Genomic DNA, 22,671 nt, shown 5'->3' on the forward strand with positions numbered 1-22,671 from the left:
GAGTGTAAGAAAGCTGAATGGAAAACTGCATTTTTTAATTGATTCAAGACATTCCAGGAGAAATGAATCTCCTTTGAAATAAAAATAGACTTAGCTGCAAACCTGCCTGTTTGCCCAGTCCCGGAAGTGATTCATGTGAATTAGGACATGTGTAGGAGTCACAGGGCTTTCAGGAAGCTTTTCATGTTAAGGCGCATTTGCAGTGCTGTGGCAAAGTAGCTCTGGGCAGGAGGGTCAGTCTTAATTCTCAAGTATGATGTTCCAGTTCTGTTTAATCTGTAACTTCATAGAATAGAGTGTAAGGTGGGTGTTTGGTGAGTGGTTTGGGTGTTTTCTTCCTAGTTTGTTTTCTGCACATTTATAGCTTACTTTTAATTCACAGATTGTCCTAGCACTCCTGATACTCCAAATAGCGATCCTCGGTTTTCTACGAATAACAGATTGATGGCCTTAAAGAAGCAGTTGGATATAGAACTGAAGGTAAAACAGGGAGCAGAAAATATGATACAGATGTACTCAAATGGCTCTTCAAAGGTAAGGCTTTGGAATGCTTAAAGATCATGAAATTACTATGGATTTTCATATTGCTGTAATGTGACTGTACAATGTCTAAACAGTATTCTACTTCATTATTTTTAGTTTGGGCTATATTTTTGTTAAATAGTTACATCAAATCTGCTACAAATTATTATACCATTTTTTGTTGTGATTTGATACCCACTGAAATGATTGTTTTATCAGTTTGTGCAGATGCAGGTCAACCTAAATAATAAATCCGGCTTACTAAATTTAGTACATCTAGTAATCTTTGGCCATGTGGGATTCACTTAGCAGCAAAGCTTGGTAGGACACTGATTGGTGTCTGATGTTTTTCCTAGCTCCACTCAAAATAAAAAGATCCATTAGTTTAACATTGTAATGTGCATGATAATTACAAAAAAGGCAGTATTGCCAAGTATGTTCTGAACTTGTCGTCTAGTTGTAATTAGCAGTAAAAAGATCTGTGCCGAACACATGCTTCAATCAGAAGTGTGTAGTAGTATGATAGAGTTGTCATAACCTGCATTGGTACACATGCACATAAAATACACATGGAAATTTTTTTTTTTATGGAAGTGTGGTCATCTAGAGGTAGAAACTGATAGAAAAAAGTGAAATTAAATATAAAGCCACACTTGTTCTTACATCTGAATTTTGAGTACTTGCACTCACTCTCTCTTCGTAGCACCAGAATTTTCCAAGGAGGTAGAGGGAAAGTGTTTGCTAATCTCTAAATGGGTTTGACTTACTACATATTTGTTCTATGTAATAAAATTCATTGTACTCTAAAAATCCTTTAACTTAAGTGAAAGACAATCCAAAACTTTTAAATGAAAGAAAACAAAACAAAATCAAAAAAGTCAACAAAACCAAATCCAGAAACTAAACCCCACCCCCAACAACAACACATTTTGTTGAGTATAAGGCAGTCATAGTTCTCAAATGAGAAAAAAGGGAGGGGAAGATGCTCTGCTTACCTGCTCCTTCACCTTTCATTCATTACTCATTAGCTGTTCTTTTCATTAACATTTACTAGATCATTAGGGAGATTAATTTCCAAACTAAGGGGAAACACAGGAGTAGACCTAACAAATACTATGTAGTAACCTGGTTAGATGTTTTTGTGTCCAGACAGTAGTAAGTAAAATTGAAAGGTTTTAAGATCTTAGCTGAGCCAACAGCTACCTAGGTCAGTGAACTTACTGAAAGGAAGTGTTGGCTTGAAGAGTAGGCATCTGGGAATTACATTGCTACCCCTTATAACTGATTTTAACCAGAAAGTTTTGGAAAGGAACTTCATGTTTGTGACTCAGTTTGGGCTAGGTGTTGGTGCAGAGACAGATCACTTTGTATCTGCCTACTGTATGAACTTCCTTATACCTTGAAAAAATAGTAGGCAGTGCTGCTTTCTCCCAGAAAATGAGTTTAGACTCAATGGACCAGAGGTGCCATCAAGTTCCTTCTGTCCCAGGTAGCCTTATCTGAAAGTGACCTGTAACGTTCTAGCTGGGGGAAATAGAAGAAATATCTGGAGTGCACATTATGACTAAGGTCCTGGGAATGCTGTCCATCCACCACAGTCCCTGGAAACCCTTGGAGTCTACATCCTCTGGGGCCATGTCCTTAACATCAGGTACACTTAAAACTAATAATCAGCTGACCCAAATGGATCAAAAGACGTACATGAATTAGGTTTCTAATAAACCCTTGGTAAGTAAACTTATAACAGGCTGGAAAACTTAACTAAACACTGAGGCTGTAATATTAGACATTATTAGCAGGCTTTGATCAGACTAGGTAGAGAAGATAAATTCTGGTTTGCTTTAGATTGAGACATGTAATTAAAATTTATGATTGAATCTTGTATTTGCGATTGGTAAATGCTTAAGTGAGCCTACCAGATTGGGAGTATATAGTAACTGGGCAGGAGAGAGCAAGCTGGAAAGCACAAAAGCATTGCCAGCCACTTCAGCAAACAGGATGGAAATGGTGGGTATTCATTCTCTCTTTTTTTTTTTTTTTTAAGCTCAGTAGTGAGTTAGGCAGGTTTGAACTGTAGGCTTGAGCATGCTGATTACATTTTAAAAAGCAGAGCTTAAAAGAATCCAGCATCTGGATGTGGGTGGGCAAAAGGGGCAGAAAATCCCCAGTTAGAATCCAATCCCAGTAACCCAGTAGCTCTCTAAAAAGTAGTCATAGGACTATCTTTAGACATATTAAACTCATTTGTGACCTTTCTTCAAGTGTACTATATGATCTAATTTTGAATCTGTTGTATTATTTTCAGACTTAAATTTAATGGAGGAAGGTTATAATTTGTTTTCTAAAAATGAAAAAGTAGTCTGTTAATAAACTCATCTCATGGGAAGCTTTTCCCTTTGTACTTTACTTGCTTCAGTAACATTCAGCTCAACCTTTTTGGACTTAAACATTTCTGAGATAACGATCATCTTTCCTTGGACGTGTGTAGGTTCTCTGAGATCCCATGACAGCTTTGCAGATCAGTTTTACAGGCAGTGTCAGTTCTTCTGTACTCAGAAGATGCATTGAAATGCTTTGTATTCAGTCTACAACACTAGAAGAGTTGCTGAGCATTACACATACATTTTGATTCTGAAGATGGGATCTTCTGTCTCTTTAAAACACAAGGATATCTCTGTAATGCTGAATTGCTTCCATTCTACACGTTGACAGGCTAATGTTGCTCCTGAGCAAGCAAATCCATTCCAGTAAGAGACTATGAGGGATAATCGAGAGCAGCAAGTTTAAAAATAAGATAAAAGTGAAGATACAGACAAAGAAACACAGCATATTTGTACATCAGAGTTATGCTTGGATGAGGTTTAATACTGGATTCTAGAGTGGCTTGTAATCTGCTGTTTAAATCCTATACTCTGCTAAAGTCAGTGATTATTTCAAAATTTCACATCTGTATTTGAGAAAGTACTGATTTAGGAAAGTCATTGTGATCATTAATTGGATAGCTAACATGGAATCTTAAAATATGAAAACTAGTGGTATCTCCCTAAAATGTTGATTAATACTAAAACTTAAATTCAAGAGTTGTGAACCTATGGTATGCAGAGTGTATGCAATTTCTTTCCATGCAACCAAACTCTTTTGATATGTAGATCTTGGTGTATCTACCCTGCAGAACACAGGGCAGCATTAAAATACCTGAGTGAGTAATACATAGGGTGCAAGGTCATAGAGGAGCTCTCTGAAGGTAAATTTCTCAGCATACAGATTTTTCTTACAGTATGCTTCATGGTGCCAGTATTTCCAGCTCTGGCACCTGAGCTTCACTGCAGTTCTTTGTCTTGGTTGTGGCAAGGGAAGAATTTAATTTCTTTAGCTTCTTACATAATTGATAACTCCATTATAAAATTAAAAATATATGTATAAACCATGTCCATGGGAAGGTAACTTACTAATGAGGTTATAGAATGGCTACAAAATGAGTTAACCAAAATACCCTGTGGGCTATAGCAAGTGTGGTGCACATCTGCACTGAGTGCTCTTAATTACTGTGATTGATTGGTACCGCATGGACAGGACAAATACACTGCCTTAAATTTTCTTGTATTTTTTTGTTTGTTTGTTTTGTTTTGTTCTTATTGCAAGTCAGATGACCTTTAAACTGTCTGGTAATTCCCAGAGTACAGAGAGGGAGCCACATGGCAGCCATAGAAGTTTATGAAAGTTCATCTTTAGGAATGTTCTCTTCTAAACAGCTTCTTGTGATACTGCTTTTGAAAATGAAACTTGGTTATCTTAGTTTGTTTAGATTAAAAAGTACTGTACTGTACTTAGCTTGCTGATGAAATAGCTGATGAAGTAGCTCTTGCTTGTTACGTATTAATGCAAAAAATCTTCAGCTTTCTTTTGTTCAGAAAATTGTACTGCAGACATAATGTGCTATGTAAACAACTTCATATTTCTCATTTCAATATTGAAAATCAGCTCAGATTAACTAGTACAATTACTTTTATGTGGGCTTGGTCTAGCAAATTTGTCTATTACAAGAGTTCTTACCATACCCAAAGTAAGTTGGAGACATCCTACATAGTTTTGGAGGTATTTTGCACTTAATATCTTCTTTCTTTAGTATCAGCTTACAAAACATTAATCTACACATGTAATGTTTCTAGATCAAGCCTCCTTTACGCAGCTTGAAACACATACAGTTTCTGTGGGAGTGGTTTATAGTCTTTAATCAACCAATGCCTCTGTCCTAACTTAATTTCTACTAATATCATAATGTGGTTAGTTTGCCTAATGCTATACCAAATGAAATGCATAGATTTAGTTCTTGTTCCTGTGTGTTTTGAAACTTTCAATGTGTCTTGTTCCATGAAGAAGTTTATGATTACAACTTCTCTGTTTTTTTTAATAGGATCGAAAACTTCTTGCCACAGCTCAGCAGATGCTTCAGGACAGCAAGACAAAAATAGAAGTTATAAGGATGCAGATTCTTCAGGCAGTCCAGACCAATGAATTGGCTTTTGATAATGGTGATGGTGTAGAAAGGAAATATGAATCATTAATGTCAGAATGCCATTTGGATATATACCCATATGCACACGGAGTTACCATAAATTTTTAGTAGGAATGTTTGATAAAGCTTGCATGAACCAAAAATAATCAGAGACTAGACAAAACTTTGTGTGTGTTGGAATGCCAAATACATGTGACTTGAAGGAAAATACCTTCATTGTAATGAAGAGAAATACAATCTCTTTATCATCCTTTTTATACCTTATGCATTCCATTTTTGCTTTGTGATCTACCTTCTCCCTCCATGCATGCTTTCGTCTTATTAATTTGTGATTTTCTTTAAAGCATATAATCTTTATAATCTGATGTTAAAAAAAAAATACAGTACCAAGCCTGCTTGTTATACTTAGATTGACCTTATTATTCCTAGTGCAAGCACAGATAGAGGAGAATTTTTCCTGTTTTTATAGGTATTTAGGCTAGATTGAGTGGTAAGCAACTATTTAAAGCAACAAAAAAGTGTTTTTAAAATGACCTGACTTGAAATACTCATGCTGCATTTCAGAAGTATTTTTAAGCTTGCATTTCGCTGCAAATCTTCAAATAATAAAAAAATTACCCCTAAGCTCTAATAGCATGAATATACTAGAAACTTACAGGCAAATGGGTATATCTCTAAGTCTTGAACTTTATTCATGTGCATTTCTGAATATCGAAGTTGTATGACAATGCTTGTAGTTAGGGCCTGGATATATCCTAGATAATGAAAAACGTGTGCATGTTTTGTTTTGTTGTATGTGAGGTGTTTGGTTTCTGTGTTTGTTTTTGCACACCACTTTTTAACTCCCCATTTTTGCACATGGGTTATGTATATCATTTGTTTAAAAGAAAATGAAAGATACTCAAGCAAGAAAGGGCTTTCCAATGCCTTTTTGTGTTCCTACTATTCTTAGAGCTTTAAACAGAGAGGAATATATCCAGGAAGTGTTGTTTAGGATATCTAAACTGTAGATGTGGACGTTAGAATGGTTAACCCAGACTATTTGGCAAAGTCAGTGTATGGATCTCTTACATTTCTCTGTGCTGGCAGAAGCCAGATCCACAGGATTTCAAGCGAGGCAGGAGGATTATCAGAAACTGATCAGGGATCTACTTGGCTACAAAGCAGTTTAAAAGATAAATGCTCACATTGTAGTTCAGAACTATTGAAGTCTCAAAACCTCTTTGGCCAGTTGAATATTTGGGATTTGTCCCTTAACTCCCCTGAAGATATATTATTTTTCTTGCATCCTCTAGCAATTATAGCTCTTTGGGGAGTAGGAGCTGTTTGTTGAATTGAGGCCCTGATCAGTTATTTCTTCATTCAAATGCAGATGCCTAAAATTTCACTGTTGCTTTTATGACATTTTATGACATACTTCAGGCTTCTTTTTGGACTACCAAATATGCATTTCTCTTGGTTTTTTTTCCTCTTTCTTCTCCCCTCTATTTATATGGGGGAGGGATTGATATTAAAGAAATTAAACCTGGTTGTTATCTTCAATGAAGGTTCTTTGTTTATATCTCCTTGCAGCAAAACCTGTGATAAGCCCTCTTGAACTCCGAATGGAAGAATTACGGCATCATTTTAGGATAGAGTATGCTGTAGCAGAAGGTGCAAAAAATGTGATGAAATTACTTGGATCTGGGAAAGTCACTGACAGAAAGGCACTTTCAGAAGTAATTCATGTCATTACAATTTCTGATACTTTGTTTCAAAGGTTCTTTAAGAAAAAAAATTGAACTATTTCAAATTTCTTTTTATTTTAAAAAGGCACAAGCAAGATTTAATGAATCAAGCCAGAAGCTGGATCTCTTGAAATATTCACTGGAACAGAGATTGAATGAACTTCCTAAAAACCATCCCAAAAGCAGTATTATTATAGAAGAGCTTTCATTAGTCTCTTCACCGACATTAAGTCCTCGTCAGAGTGTAATATCTACTCAAAACCAGTATAGTACACTGTCCAAACCAGCAGCTTTAACAGGTATGATTTAAGGAGCTTTTTTCTTTTTCTTTTTTTGATCTTAATTAATGGTTTAAAACAAGTCTTTAATGCCAACTGTATTTCTTAGTGGGCATATTTAATTGTTGTTCTTTTCCTAGACAAAGGCATTTAGGGTTTCCAAGTGTCTGTGCACTGCAAAAAATGCAGATAAGTTTCTCTGATTTATTTGTTGACTGTTTTATAAACTTATTGAAAATGTGAAGTTCTGGCCCTAAATAGCTACCTGTGGAATTATATTGCTAGCATTTAACAAATGGCTTTCATCTTTAGATTATCAAGTACTTGTCATCAAGGTGGATAAGTATCATTATCCCCGTTTTAGAGATAGGGAAATTAAGTTGCAGAAGGCTTGAGTTGCCCTGATCATACAACAAATAGGGGACAGAGCTGGAGATAGGCACCCAACTTTTCTCCCAGTTTCTGTTTCACCCCCTGGACCTCACTGGATAGCTGGAAGGTGAGATTTATACTACCAAAACATGCATCATATTTGTAATCCAGAGAAGGAGGTCCTAACAAACATGCATGAAAACGTTGAAGACTCATTTGTTTGTGTCAGTTGTTTTCCTTGCAAATAAACATGGGGGTGATTTTTTTTTAGGAGACTTAGCCTACTGTGAGGGACCACTATATTTACATATAAATGTAACCTAGGAACTCCTCATACTTTGGGTCACCTGGAATTGTCCTTCATTGAAAGTAAGCTTTCAAGAGATGAACCATACTTTAACAAAGGTCTTGAACATTTGCCTCACAGTGTTCTGTGAGAAAAACATGCTTTTGACTGCTTGGGGGTATGTTGCTGTTTTAAATTTATGTAATGAGTGGTCACATAAGAGTTACTAGAACAGATAGGTTTGATTTTATGTTTTGTTTCCTAACACATTTTGCATGTAATTTTAAGCCTACTACTAAGGGAGTAAGCTTATTACAAAATAAACACCTGTAATTCAAATGTTACTCAGGTTATACATGTATAACTGAAACCAGAATTTAGCTTTGAAGTAGTGTGGGTTATATTTCAAAACAAAAAGAGGAACTCTTCTGCTAAGCTACAATATAGTAATAATAATAATAATTATATGGAGCAAGTCTATTCTCTTGCACTGTGGTTTATCAGGACCTCAACGAAGTGTCCTTGTAAAGTTGTGTGGTAAGAGGAACTTTTTTCATCAAATGAAATCTCAAATGATCAGTGACTGTAGGCAGGAAGTATCATGCCTTCAGTTTAAAACAGCCTGCATTTTTTTTCTTTTCCTGTAATTCATAATTAAGGGTCAGATACATTATAGTGACAATTTCTCTTTAAACGTGATTTACTGATACAAATGAAAAATTTTCAATAGAAATTGACACAACAAAGCTACATGCTTGTGAAGTTCTTAATAGTTTCACTTTCATATTGCCTACACAAACAGCTTTTGTATTGAGCTGGATTTAAATGAACAGTGTCTTTGTGTTTTGCCTCTAATGCTTTGTGAAAAAAGAGCAGTGCTACTGTCATACTTCCTAAAGTGCATCAACCTAACTTTCTGATTTGCATCCATTCCTTATACAAGACTATAGCTTTTCTGCTTATTAATGTCTTTTTTTTTTCTAAACAGAGTTTGGGAGTGAAGTATTCTTTTACCTTTTAACCTGTTTCGGAAGCCAACAGCATCTCTTTGTCTTCATAGCGTAATGCTTAGCTGTCACTTACGGCTGTTAGCTTCCTACAGGTTGGGATTTCTTCTTAGACTGGTTTCTTGGTGTCTGTTTTGTGGGCTATGATGTTGCCAAATCATTTTTAGATCAAGTCTGACTTTAGTTTCTGTTCCAAAAGAGTACTTTTTAAGTTTCATGGTTACGTACATTTGCTATCAAAAGAAGACTGCATTTCAGAGCTGCATTTCTAGCTGACGCTGATTATGAACTGGCTAATTTCACCACTTCTGGAAGCTGATTTTGTCAGTTGGTAGTGTCACAGTTTTATAGATGTTATCTTGCACAGGATGAAGTCAGCCTACCATTCTTGTAACCATCTGTGGTATTCAGATGTTTTTGTGCTGCTGGAGGAAACCCTTTTCAATTTGAACAGCAGCCTCTATACCTCATTTGGTTGAAGATGTAGAAGATTTGGAAGAATAGCTTGTTGCAGAGTAGCTTCTTGTCTCAGCTTTTATAAATCCAAATTCAGTCAAGTTGGAACAATTCAATGATTTTAAATTACATACTAATTCAAATTTGACTTCAGCATGCAACAGGCAAATGTGACTTCTTAGAGTGTGATTTCTTACACAAATCTGTAGTTTCAATAGTTTGTTAATTTTATTCAATATTAATTCATTATATAAAACTCATTAAAAATTGTTATTGCTCCATCTGCAAGATTGTTTTAATATGAGACTTGAAGTTTGTCAGTCTTAAAAAATGACACTGCTTACAACTTGAACCCAAGTCAGTTAGGTTCCCAAGTGAAGAAACAAATATACTTCTGAGACACAGAACAAAAACTTATTTTGTGTTACCTTGGTGAAGTGTTGCTCTTTTCTAGAAGGTTGAGTCCCACATAGTTGACTTTTAATGCTTTTATTTTCAGTATATATGTGTGTCTTGGATTTGTCTTTTGATTTCATCTGATATTTCTGTTATACCCTGTGGGAGTCAGAATGTGAGCTATTGCCATCAATCAGTCATTAGTCATTCACTTGGTTTACTTAAGAGCAGAAATCTTTCATAAATCATTGTCCTTCTTCTAGGTACCCTGGAAGTGAGGCTCATGGGCTGCCAAGATATTTTGGAAAATGTCCCTGGTCGATCAAAAGCCACATCGATTACGTTACCTGGCTGGAGTCCAAATGAAGCCAGATCATCTTTCATAAGCAGACCCAGTAAAAGTAAAAGTGGGAGTAGTAGAAACCTTCTGAAAACTGATGACTTGTCCAGTTCAGTATACCCTTACTTCTCTTGTTTTTATGCATGTCTTTTATTTAAATTTTCATGGGCATGATGTGTTCTGTAATTTAAAATACTAAATTGATTCAAAGCTTTAAACTTAGCTGTTTCTTCACCTGTTAAGCTGTTAACAAAAGCAAAAGCACAACCACACTATTATGCCCATAAGAACCAATTAAATATGAGATTGCATTTCTAAGAGAAACTTACTTGAGGGGGTTTTTTTGGGTTTGGTTTTTTTTGTGGAAAATCCTCTTAAAGATTTAAGCTGAGTTTGTGTACTTTACTTACAGATGAAGTCTGTGCTGTACTGAAGCTGGATAACACTGTGGTTGGTCAAACTAGCTGGAAACCGATTTCCAATCAGTCATGGGATCAGAAATTTACACTGGAACTAGACAGGGTAAAAATGTGGTCTGAGTTCATTGACAGCTGTAGTTGATTCTCTGTATTAATTTCATGTTGCTTTTCTTTCCCCCGTTGCTGTCGTTTTGTTCAAATTCCGTAAGTGCAAGTATTCCCATCTTTACCAGAATGAGCTCCCTGGGGTTAGGCTGTTGTGCTGGGCCAGCATTCTAGAAATCTTACCTTTTCTGACTTACAAATTGATGTAATATTTTTGCCAAGATCTGACCCTTAGTGGGTTTTCAGATTGTGATAGATGGTGCTTATATTTTTATTTGGGTCATCAGCTTTTAATTATTTATCAGGAAATTGTGATATCAGATACAATTTCAGATACAGTTTGGATGTTTTGGTAAAACTATGTCATAGAATTTTTACAGTGTTTTTATAGAAATGTTCTTATGTAAAGCTGGTCAGTTCTTCAGGAATAATAAATTCATTAGTAGTACTTCTTATAACTTTAAATGTTACTTGGAGGGCCCAAGTATTGAATTGATACTTTTGAAGTAGAATTTGTTATATTGATTTAATCAGCATTTCTTTTTAGATACCTGATAGTCTTAGTATTTTAAGTACAAGGATTGTTTTTTTCCATCAGTGTTAAATATGGAGTGAAAATTACACTATATTTTAGGAGTTTAAATGTTATCTCTAGTATATTCTTAAAACATATAAAAAAAACAAAAGCTACTTTCCTGTTTTTGTTTTTTTCCCACTGATCCCCAATCCAGATTCCCTCTATCTAGGAGGGACGCAATTTTACACTTGCAGGTAGAAAAATTCAGGTTACAGTCAGGAGTAATGCAGGAAAAAAACAAGCAGCTGTGGAGCCCTGAAGCCTCAGTTGTTCTCAGATTAAGACTAGAACTACTCAGTGTAGTAGCTGCTCCTGCCAGCCTTTTGTGTGTCATGGTCTCTACCTAAGAACTCAGCTTTTGGTGCTAGAAAAGGACTTTGCTTCTGCTGTTCCAAACCCCATTTTTTTTAAATCTGGTGCTTCTTATTGGCTTTTACTTCTTTTAAAACCTCTTATGGCTATGGTAGAGAGTAAACTGATGTATCACAGTGGAATTAAACTAGTTACATACGATGTTGCTGTTACATTGTATTGCAGGATTCTTCTCTTCTGGGACAGGTTTTTGTAACTCACATACAAGACACCCTAAGAATACATAAACCGCATCAGCAAGCTACAGCAGTAGTTCCTGTTATTTTAAGGGTTTTGGCCCCTGTTCATGACATGTTGCAAAAAGTGTATGCATTTCTAGAGATACTCTTTAAAGTTTTGCATCATCATGTGTATGCAAGTACTAAAATGTCTGCAGGCATGAAATTGATACTTACAAATAATATGGAAAACTACTAAAACTCAGGTTTCTGAAGACATATCAAACTTTGTTGTCAGTGCTTGAGCTAAAATATCTTGAACAAGCAGTGTTGTTAGATTGACCCAAAAAGTCTGGTGACTGTAGCTCTCTGCTTTTACTCTCTTGGGAAATGTTACACTTATGCTTTTATTTGTACACTGAAGATCACATCTGAACTGAAGTGAAATGCTGTGCTCATCCTAATGAGAGCTTGTTCAGTCTGACTGGTTAGCCCTGACAGCCTTTTAAAGTAACAGCTTTGTATCTTGATCCTTGAGTTGCTTGATCTTAATATTGTACAGGTAACTCTTGCAGAACAATTACTAATAAGTGATTTCCTGTGTCTGTGTTTCCTGTCATAGTCACGTGAATTAGAAATCTCAGTTTATTGGCGTGACTGGAGATCTTTGTGTGCAGTTAAGTTTCTGAGGTTGGAAGATTTCCTGGACAACCAGCGGCATGGCATGTGTCTCTATCTTGAACCCCAGGGCACTCTGTTTGCAGAGGTAAGAATGTTTCTTTGAAGAACTTGAACATACTTGCAGTATTACATTGCAGAATAGTTTATCAAGTTTTCCTTAAACTTTTAAGGATGTGTTTTGTTCTGAAACTTGAATTATAACACGTGTTATTTGAACTGCAGGTTACATTTTTTAATCCAGTTATTGAAAGAAGACCAAAACTCCAGAGGCAGAAGAAAATTTTTTCGAAACAGCAAGGTGATTGTTTAATATAAACATTACACTTTAAAATTGCAAAGCTTAAAAATTACATAGATCTGTGATATTTTTTATACAGAGGTCTAATGTTTGCCTGCAAATAATGCAGTTGATAATGAAGGATTTGGCATTGCATTTAGAAATCTTTTGTATTAAAATTCCTTATTATGCATTAGCATTTAATTGTGAATAATTAGAAATTGCTACGGAATATGACAAATTCAGTTTGTTCTTCATAAACTGTCAATTGATTATTATGGGCTTTTTATAATTATTGGTTTTGGTAATGAGTAAGGAAATGACTTGCACTCTGTTTTCTTTTTTCACAACATTTATAGGCAAAACATTTCTCAGAGCTCCTCAGATGAATATTAATATTGCCACTTGGGGAAGGCTGGTAAGAAGAGCCATTCCTACAGTGAATCACTCTGGCACCTTCAGCCCCCAAGCATCAGTGCCTGCCACGGGGCCAGTGGTGGATGCCCAGCTTGCTGAACTGACCCTGCCAGCCAGGTAGGTGACCCCTGCAGCTTTGCAGTACTCCTGAGTGCAGGAGGGAACAGTGAGATGCTTCTGCCCTAATGTACACAATGTGTGCAGACTCTGATCATTCTGCAAGGCTACAGACCTTTCCATGTTTTAGTCGAGAAAAACTGTTTTATAGCTAGATCCACACACAAGGTTTGGTTTAAAAGAAATCTACAGATATTAAAATAGTCTTTGCTATACACTGAGGAGTTATTTGTTTCTTTGTCAGTGACTCTCCTGTAGCCAAATTGGACTTTGAACTTGAGCCTGAGCCTCCACCTGCTCCACCCCGAGCATCTTCCCTTGTGGAAATATGTGAATCTTCCTCTGAGATAAAGGCTCCTGATGTGCCTTCCCAGGCAAGTAACTTTTAAGAATCTTGGGTTATACAGTTAAACAAGGTTGTAATATTGGCATCTTCATGATTAATTTCTTCTTTTATGTATCAGCACATGCTCCCTTAGCTTCCCCATGGAGAATTGTCTCAGTAGAATGCTCTGATTGCTCTTGGTGGCAAACTGTTTTTGTGGTTGGTGTGCTTAACTCTCCATGTCATTGGTTCCACCACAGAAAAAAACCAGATCTCCAATATTAGAGTATTCAGGATAAAATGGTTTTATTAAGAAAGAGCAGAACGACTGGAACAGTAGGTTTCATCAGTCTGTTTAAAGCTTATCATCTAGCTTATTAGCCTAGGTAATGCATGTATTAAGAATTTCACATGCTTATAGTAAAATTTCTGCATTTACTTGCCTTCACAATCAGTTTCAAATTTTCAGGTTTCTTGTTCTTCACAGGATGAAGTAACAACTTTTGATTTTGAAAATGGCAGAAATAGTATTGTTCCAAAACTCCAGCCTGAAATAATCTGTGAGTCTGATGCTCCCCATTCAGACATGAAATACACCAACCCCAGAGAGCCTGAAGATAGAAGGTAAAAAAGCAGTGGTTTGGCTGTTTTGATATGAATAATATTTCGTAATGCTGACAAACTAGAAACTTGATGACTTCTTTTTTATTTGCATAGATCACAACAAAGATTTCAGTTCAGTCTGAAGGATTTCAGATGCTGTGCTGTACTGGGCAGAGGACATTTTGGAAAGGTAAATGTCAAAAGGCTGTATCAAGTGTCGAGACTTTACCAAAATCTAGATCCAGCTCTTAAATTTATATCTTCTGTTTTAGGTGCTGTTGGCAGAATACAAAAACACAAACGAGATGTTTGCTATTAAAGCCTTAAAGAAAGGAGATATTGTGGCCCGTGATGAAGTAGACAGGTCAGTATGTACAATGTAACACATGGATTCCATCAATCGTGTGCTCTACCACACAGCAGCAGTTGAGTGGAAGAATTGTTGTCAACTCCCTGCATAGTTGGCTGCTGCAGATGTGTAGTCTTGTTGTGGGGCAAGGATGGAGCAGAGTTAACCCCTGGTTTGTTTTAGTGCCCATTCTACCATGCCTGAACCACAGCTCTGACTTAAAGCTGATCCTCTTTTTGATTTTTAAGTTCTCTTGCAATTGTTTATTCTAATTACTACTTCCATAGATTCCCATCACATTAGGGGATAACAGGGACTGTTTTCTTCACTGGCAAAACTGGTGTTGCTATTTCTCAACCTGTAGCATACTGTCATGCTCTGTCCATCAGTTTCCCTTTGTATACTCCACTGTTGGGTGCTTTTCAATCTTTTTGACCCAAAACTCAGATTTTTTTTTTAATTTGCTTGGAAGTGAAGATGCTGTTACAAAACTGTTTGGTTTTAGTCCAGGAAGGTGTTTTTGCAACTGTTTAAGAGTGTATTCATTTGCAGGAAGAAAGATAGCTGTATTAACCATAAGCTACAACTTAAACGATTTAAGGAGCGATAACAGGGCTTATTACTGTAGATAGGTATCTGTGATACTGTCACTGGTTTTCTACTTTATGTATTGTATACAATTAAAATTAAAAATGGGTTGAAATGAATGTCACAAGATATCAATGTATAGTTAATGCAATCTGAGTATTTGGAAGGAAAATTGTTAGGGCATATTTTTCATGGACTACTAGGTTTCTTCTTTTTATTTGGGAAAGCTAAATATAGTTTCATGAAATCCTGGTATTAAAATCTCTTGAAAAAAACCCATTATCTTATCCTGAGGAATGGAGCAAAAAGCACAAGGTATAAAATACCAGTAGTTTCTGAGAACTGAAAAACTGTGGTTCAGCACTCAGCTTTAAATTGTTCCTGGTTTTGTTTGCAGCTTGATGTGTGAAAAGCGAATATTTGAAACTGTGAATAGTGTAAGACATCCCTTCTTGGTGAACCTTTTTGCTTGTTTCCAAACCAAAGATCACGTGTGCTTTGTAATGGAATATGCTGCTGGTGGGGACCTGATGATGCACATTCATACTGATGTCTTCTCTGAACCCAGAGCAGTGTGAGTATCCCTGCCTTCCTGTGGCATTAAGTGAAGGGCACTTTGCTCAGTGGATAAGAACTAAGGGCTTTATCACCACATGCCACCACATTATGTCCTTCAGTAAATGCTGCTTAAGTTTTTAAAAGGGTTGGAGATTCTAACTGATTTTGCTAGAGAAAGACATGCAGGTTTAATGTGCCTGAATCTTCATTGAATTCAAAATCTGTCGACAAATATTTAATTTTTATACTTGTTTTTTAAGATAACATAAAAAAGCTGAATGGAGAGTTAAAATAGCAGACAAGGCTAAAAAAGGAAAGAATAAGCTGATTTAGAAAACCTTCAATGCTATGGCAGTGGGCACTACAGAAAATGTATCCTCCAGGCCAAGCAAACATACTACAGTTTGAAAGCTGCACGTTTAAGTGTTTTTGCCATGTGGCTGTAAAACTTTGGCCTTGTATAGAACTGAAAAAACAATTGGTAATCTTCAAAGGATAGCTCATTTTAAAAAATCAATAATAATGGACTTCACATTCTGAAAAGCAAGACTAAATTCCATTGAAATTTTAATTTTTTCAACAGATTTTATGCTGCATGTGTGGTTCTTGGACTTCAGTATTTACATGAGCACAAAATAGTGTACAGGTAAGTAGTCATTTCCAACAGATGAATTTCAGCTGTTCTCAATAGTACTGAAGAAACATCAAGTGATGCAATTCTGTTCTCAAATGTTCATTTAGAGATTTGAAGTTGGATAACTTACTGCTGGATACAGAAGGCTTTGTGAAAATTGCTGACTTTGGTCTTTGCAAAGAAGGTAATGGCCCTTAAATCTTCTTTCTAGGGGAATTCCGTAGTTTGTCCTACTCTTGCCTGTTCCTTGAGAGTTTTGGGCTGTTAGATGTGTATAGTGTCTAATTACCATGTATCATTTGAAGGAAAAAAATACATCTCTGATTGTACAAATGTGGAGATAGGAGGACGTTCCTTAGTAGAGAAGTACCAGGAGCACCTGAGCATTGCCTTATTACTTTTATTTATTTTTTGTCAGTTGTGAGCATCATCTGACTCTAACCTCATCACATCTCTGCTTATTAACAAGGCACACTGTGCATTTTACAAGTCAGTAGAAAAAGCATTAGGTAGTTTCCTTGTTCTAAACATGTTGACACTGTACAACAAAATGAAGTATCATTATAATCCATACCAAGCTCTTACTTTTTTACATTTTTTTAGCTCTGAAATAGTTGCAACTCTAAGTATATGGAAATGACATGCAAAGTATACTGTAGCTAAAATTGAGAGATTATCCCAAAAGGGAAGCCTAGAAAGTAACTTTCAAGCATCTCACTACTGGCAACTACCAAACAGAGGCAGCTATTACAGTGTCTTTCTCAAAACCCATTGTGTGGGCAAAGATGCCTTTTCAATTTTTATAACCTGTCTTCCATATCTTTTCCTTTTAGCTAGCCTAAGAGGGAATAGGGTAAATTTGGTAGGTCTTCAGACATGAGTGCCAGGCAAGTCCTGTGAATGTGGCTACAAATAAGTTCTGTAAATGATAAAACAAAATGAGAAGGGAAGCTCTTTCCTTCACTGACTGCTACAATAAATGCTTTTCTCAAGTTTCCTGCAGCAGCTCCCCTTGTCATGTCACATCAGGCCTGGTGGTGCTGATGTCCGAAATTGTGCCCTTCTGGCAAATACACAGGGCTTATTTTGCTCCAAGTTCTTTCACTACACTCCATGTTTTACTTTACTATATGTAGTTTGCACTACAGAAGTATCCAGAGGGTCATGTTTGACTAAACTGTGTGTGTACTGCATTTTCTTTTGTTAACTGGTAGAAATAGAGCATAAGATTGTTTGTATCTTTCCAAGCAAAGATAATGGGGTGACAGAGGTGTAACTGGAACCTTAATCTGGCTCATTGCATACAGTGAGAGATGAAAAGATTTGAACAGAAGCACATGTGAAACAGAGGCATGGGGAGGAAGAAGGAGGGAATGCTTGACCTCATTGGCCTGAACTGTCAGCACATAGGCCTTGGATCTACAGTATCAGTTGAAGTTGCTCTGGAGAGAGGTTCTGTTTGAGGGTTAGGTTGTGGAATGGCAGAAAATAGTGCTTGCTTTTCATTATCTGTAACTTTCAGGAATGGGATTTGGAGACAGGACAAGCACATTCTGTGGCACACCGGAATTTCTGGCTCCAGAGGTGCTGACAGAAACTTCCTATACAAGAGCTGTGGACTGGTGGGGTCTTGGTGTTCTTATCTATGAGATGCTGGTGGGTGAGGTAAGTTCTAGTAAGGTACAGTGCAGTCATAAAACTAAGCAATGTTTAAAAGGTTACAAAACTCAAGATACCAGCCTGTCAACATTTAATATGCCCTGCCTGCCACACTATCAGTATTCATTATACAGCATGTATAGGCATACCCAGCTTTACAGTGACCATCTTAATGTGTGTCATCAAGAGAAATATGAAATACTGAGCAGCTGCTCACCTGATATTGGCTGCTGTAACGCTGGAGAAGTTGGCAAGTCATGTCTGGAGCTTGAATTATCAGCAGTTATAGAAGCCCACAAGTTGTAACTGGTCAAAGACTTAGCCTCTAGATCTTCACTTTATTTTTAAATACATCATTATGTCTTAAATCAATTTCCAGTAATGGCACATTATTATCAGTGTCTCCAAGTAAGAGCACAGCACATCTATACATACAGTTTTGGGGAGCTAAGTTTCCAGGACACATCTGTTACCAAATCTGGATGTGCACAGCAATACCAGTCTTCTGCTTCAAATGCTTTTGGGGAAAAAATAAACTTCTTAACTCCTGTAGCTTGAATGGAAGCGAATTTTAACACATAAAACTGGATAGTAGTGAAAGATTATACCAAACACGCAAAAACAAAAAAGCCCCAGTTTGATGTAAATGAGCTGGTATAAATAAATCACTATTGAGAAGTTTATTTGCCATTGCATATACTGCTCTATCTTCTAGTCCATTTTTTATCACTATCTCCCAGGTGGCACAGTGATCGCTTCCATGCTAAAAACTGGAGTAATACTCATGATTTTGTTCTTTTTCAAAAAACAGATGACCATTCAATTTACTTTCACTTCCTTTCAGGTTAAAAAGGACAAAAACTTTGTGCAGTGTCACCTACATCTGTCAGGCCACTTCACAAAAGTTTGAAAACAACTGAGCTGCGATTTTACAAAAGAAAATTAGTCTTGACCATGCTATTTGTGAATGGCAGCTACCCCAAAGAAGAGCTGACACTTTCTGTGTTCTCTGTACACCCTGTGTCAGAGTTCAAAGAAGATCCCAGTTTTAGGTGTTCCTGTATGTAAAAGCACATTTTTAAAGCACAGTCCTTCAGTAGGAATTATGGGATAATACCAACTTGCCTTTTCTCTCTTCCTTATGGAAAGCCATGTATCTGTTTCAGGTTGTCTAAATCCAAACATTCAGCTGCATTGTTGTTTTCAATTGTGATTTTAAGCCTGTTTACAGTAATTTTTAAATTAATTTCATTATAGTCTCCCTTCCCTGGAGATGATGAAGAAGAGGTGTTTGACAGCATTGTAAACGATGAAGTAAGATATCCACGATTTCTGTCTACAGAAGCCATCTCAATAATGAGACGGGTAAGAACATTTTAATAATTAGTATCAGTATCTCCCTCTTGTACTGTTTCCAACAATTACTTTTGCGAGGAACAAAATACTTTAGGAACCTGCACTTTGTGTATTTTTTCAACAATTAAATTTCAGACTTGCTTCATTTATGCTGTGCTATGCTGTCACCTTAAATGAAAATTTTCTATATCATTCCTCTATTAGGAGCAAATGTAAAACACTCAGGGCTCTATTTTCTCTCTGAACTAAATTTCCTAGTTTTATCTAACTTGAGTAGTTCAGCTCTCTTTTCTAACAGAACACTGCTGCATTGAGCTATTTCGTAGATTACATTGTCACATGAGTATTATAATTCAAAGACTTCTAAATCTTTTTGGTTTCATTCCAGCTGGGGCAGGGTACACTGTACACATGGCATCTGCAGTCCCATTCTTGGCGAGGAACAGCTGATTTTAGTTATGGTTGTTGTTAGTGCTGTTCCTTAGTGAGATACTTCTGCTTATCAAAGGAAGGCAGTTGATGAACCTGCCTGAGTTAGCACCTTATCACAGTTGATAGAAATGCAATACTGGAGATAGTTCCAAAGCCTTTGGAATCAGCCTCTCCACTTAAATGTCTGATGCTGAGTATCAGTTTAGCACCCAATTCAGCAATGGAGCACAATAACTACTGTGACATAACTAGCTAATAGCATAAATATTCGGTAACTTAAAATGATTGCTTCATCCTGGGAAGTGTTTGCCTAAAGAAGGCAGAACACAGTTTTAAGGCAGTACCTAGGGAAGGTATTTTTGTTGTAAAAATTCATGCCAATATCCACAGGGGACAGGGTGCTGGCAAGCTGAAAGGGCACAAGTTCTGTCTGTCCCTTTCTTTGAGGGGCAAGGAGTGTCCATAGGTCAGGCAGTATGAATTTCACTGTCTTCCTTATCTTGGCATTGGCTCTTACACAGTTACACTCATCCTCCCTCCTTCCTCTCCCTCCCCCTGTATTTCTCCACTGAAACCTTTCATGTTTCGTCAGCTGCTACGAAGAAATCCAGAGCGACGTCTTGGAGCTGGAGAGAAAGATGCTGAGGATGTGAAAAAGCATCACTTTTTCAGAGTGAGTACAAACTAGTAGTATTTCTAAGGACACGAAGCAGTAGAGATGGGAAACTAAACATCAATTCATTTATTTTACAGCAAATAGATTGGAATGCTTTACTGGCCAAGAAAGTCAAGCCTCCTTTCGTACCCACCATTAGAGGACGAGAAGATGTTAGTAATTTTGATGATGAATTTACCTCTGAAGCACCTATCCTCACTCCACCTCGGGAACCAAGGATACTTTCAGAAGAAGAGCAGGAAATGTTCAGAGATTTTGATTACATTGCTGATTGGTGTTAACTTCCACTCACTGTGAAGCCCCAGCTGACTGGCTCACAAGAATGCCTCTCAGAAGAATACCGACCTTTCAATTGCTTTCTGTGCCACCTGTAGCTTCTGGGTTTTTTTAAATCACACGAGGATCATTTTATGTACTGTTTTAACACTCTTGTGAAGAGTGGTCTCTTTGTATATTGTTTTTTATCTGAGCACTGGAAAGCAGGTCTATGGCGTTCCCCAGGCTGTGCTGAACTTCCCGCACACGGGCGCACGTGGATCTGTACAGTTTCTCTCACTCTTCCACAGCAGATAATACCGCTTTTTAAAGTATCTGCCTTAAGTGGGAAAAGCAGACTTTGAGCTAGGTAATCTCCACTCAGCCACATTGAAATAAGTTGGGATACTGGTGACACTCACACAGAACATGGTTCTAGTCGGAGAAGGCAAATGATTTCAGCTAAAAATTGTGCGGTCTTTAAAACTACACGTTTCTACGTACACCTTCATCTTGTGTTCTTAAAGTAAGGGTATTGAGAACAGATATGCCTTGTTTTGTAAATTTTCTATGGTATTTATTAGGAAAAATGTTAAACACCTTGCCTTTGAGATAACAACTGTGTAAGTGCTTCCATTACAAAGAAAAATCCAGAAAAATCCGGGAAGTTTACCAAAGTCACTTGCCAAACAGTTTTGCCTTCAAGCTCCTTAAGCACGGCTTAAGGCCCTGGTTGGGATGAGGAATGTAAGGAGGATATTGCTCAGTGTAACCCCAGAGCAGAGCAGTTGCAAGGCCCAGGCCCAGCCCCTTCCATACTCACCTTGAGCCTTTCCCACGCCCTGAAGGGGCAGGAAGATCCCAGTCCCTATCTCACCCCCTCCATCCTCCTCTGTCTGCTGTACAATATCATATCACTTAGCAAACATAAGGATTTTCAATGTATACATGCTGTGAACATGTATATTTGGCAGTTGTAATGTATTCTTACCTCCAGGCAAGTAATTTAATTGTACCACTTCATCGATGTTGCATAGTGGCCAAGTGAACAAAAAAATGTATCCATGTAGGCCACTGACCTCCAGCCCCTGGATTGGCAGTTACTGAGGGTAAAAAGCAATATGTTGTAACAGAATGTATAAATATTTTTGATAAAAACAGTGTATATTTTATAAACCCCTTAACACTAAAAGCTGTACCTCAAAAGTTGAAAAGTAATTTAGACCAGACACTGTGTGTATTTGTAAACCAAGACCTATTTTTTGGCATCTGCTGTTCTGTGAGCAAACATTAATTCTTGGAAAATAAATTTCCCACATGATCCTTACCTCTAGCACTATTCAGCACTGTAACCTCACAGGTTCATCCTGGCCAGGAGTTTGTTGTTCATGGGCTAAGGCAGTGAGAATTGCACTCAAATGAATTAAAAATTGGTAATTTTATCAATTCAAAGAAGAAACACATCCCACTGGAGTATGCAATGCTACTTGGTAGTGGTTTAAAATCACTATGCTGGACAGACCTGCAGGGTCAGACAGGGGAGAGGCTTAGGCTTAAGGGAGAAAAAAAACAAAACAATGGTTAATAGGTCTAAATCAAGCCGGTCCCCCACAGAAAAGGGGCAGGCACCTTCCTCAGTGCTACAAATCACGTTGGGCAGAGTGAGTAAACTCCTCAGCATTCCTTGTTTCCAGGTTCTGTATTGATAAGAAGCAAATCATGTTCCTGTATCTAGCTGAAAAAATACTTTTGAGGTACAGTCAGCTCGCCCTTTTTGGTTCCCAAATATATATATATAAGCATCTCACTAGGTGCTTAATACTTACGAAAGTATCCTCAAACATACCTTTTTGTAACTACATCTTGTACAGAAATCTTTTTTTTAATCTAAGCAAATCACTAAAAAAAAAAAAAAAATTAGAAAAAAATAGAGGGCAGGGTATGTTCACCCAGTTAAGCTGAAAAAGCACTAATTTTATCTCCGTAGTTTTTTAAATATTTTTAGGCAGATTAAGATTTAAACCCTAGATTGTAAATATATTTTGCTATACTTTATCTGTATGTGGCTGCTGAAGCACTTTGTAAGGAAATTAGGATATTTTAGAATGGTACACTATGCATTAAAATGAAATGTGCCTTTAACAAATGTCATTCTAAGTGTTTTGCAGTCATTAATATCACAAATTAAAGTTCTAAATAGAGTAATTTGTAAA

At 36.9% G+C, this 22,671-nt stretch overlaps 1 protein-coding gene across 1 annotated transcript in view; it reads left to right on the plus strand.

Moving 5' to 3' along the window:
* PKN2 (protein kinase N2) overlaps positions 1–22,671 on the plus strand; it is a 54,709-nt gene extending 32,038 nt beyond the window's left edge. The window contains exons 3-22 of the mRNA XM_085068007.1: positions 383–534; positions 4,937–5,054; positions 6,611–6,756; positions 6,851–7,064; positions 9,824–10,009; positions 10,313–10,422; positions 12,154–12,297; positions 12,435–12,510; positions 12,849–13,023; positions 13,268–13,397; positions 13,818–13,972; positions 14,066–14,141; positions 14,224–14,315; positions 15,286–15,462; positions 16,030–16,092; positions 16,188–16,264; positions 17,603–17,745; positions 18,997–19,104; positions 20,120–20,200; positions 20,281–22,671. Of these exons, the coding sequence (XP_084924133.1) occupies positions 383–534; positions 4,937–5,054; positions 6,611–6,756; positions 6,851–7,064; positions 9,824–10,009; positions 10,313–10,422; positions 12,154–12,297; positions 12,435–12,510; positions 12,849–13,023; positions 13,268–13,397; positions 13,818–13,972; positions 14,066–14,141; positions 14,224–14,315; positions 15,286–15,462; positions 16,030–16,092; positions 16,188–16,264; positions 17,603–17,745; positions 18,997–19,104; positions 20,120–20,200; positions 20,281–20,484 (2,627 nt within the window). The 3' untranslated portion in view covers positions 20,485–22,671. The remainder of the gene's footprint in view (positions 1–382; positions 535–4,936; positions 5,055–6,610; positions 6,757–6,850; positions 7,065–9,823; positions 10,010–10,312; positions 10,423–12,153; positions 12,298–12,434; positions 12,511–12,848; positions 13,024–13,267; positions 13,398–13,817; positions 13,973–14,065; positions 14,142–14,223; positions 14,316–15,285; positions 15,463–16,029; positions 16,093–16,187; positions 16,265–17,602; positions 17,746–18,996; positions 19,105–20,119; positions 20,201–20,280) is intronic.

The sequence above is a fragment of the Lichenostomus cassidix genome, chromosome 8 (genome assembly GCF_008360975.1).
Source record: "Lichenostomus cassidix isolate B80296 chromosome 8, HeHo_3.0, whole genome shotgun sequence".
In the NCBI taxonomy this organism is placed as follows: domain Eukaryota; kingdom Metazoa; phylum Chordata; class Aves; order Passeriformes; family Meliphagidae; genus Lichenostomus; species Lichenostomus cassidix.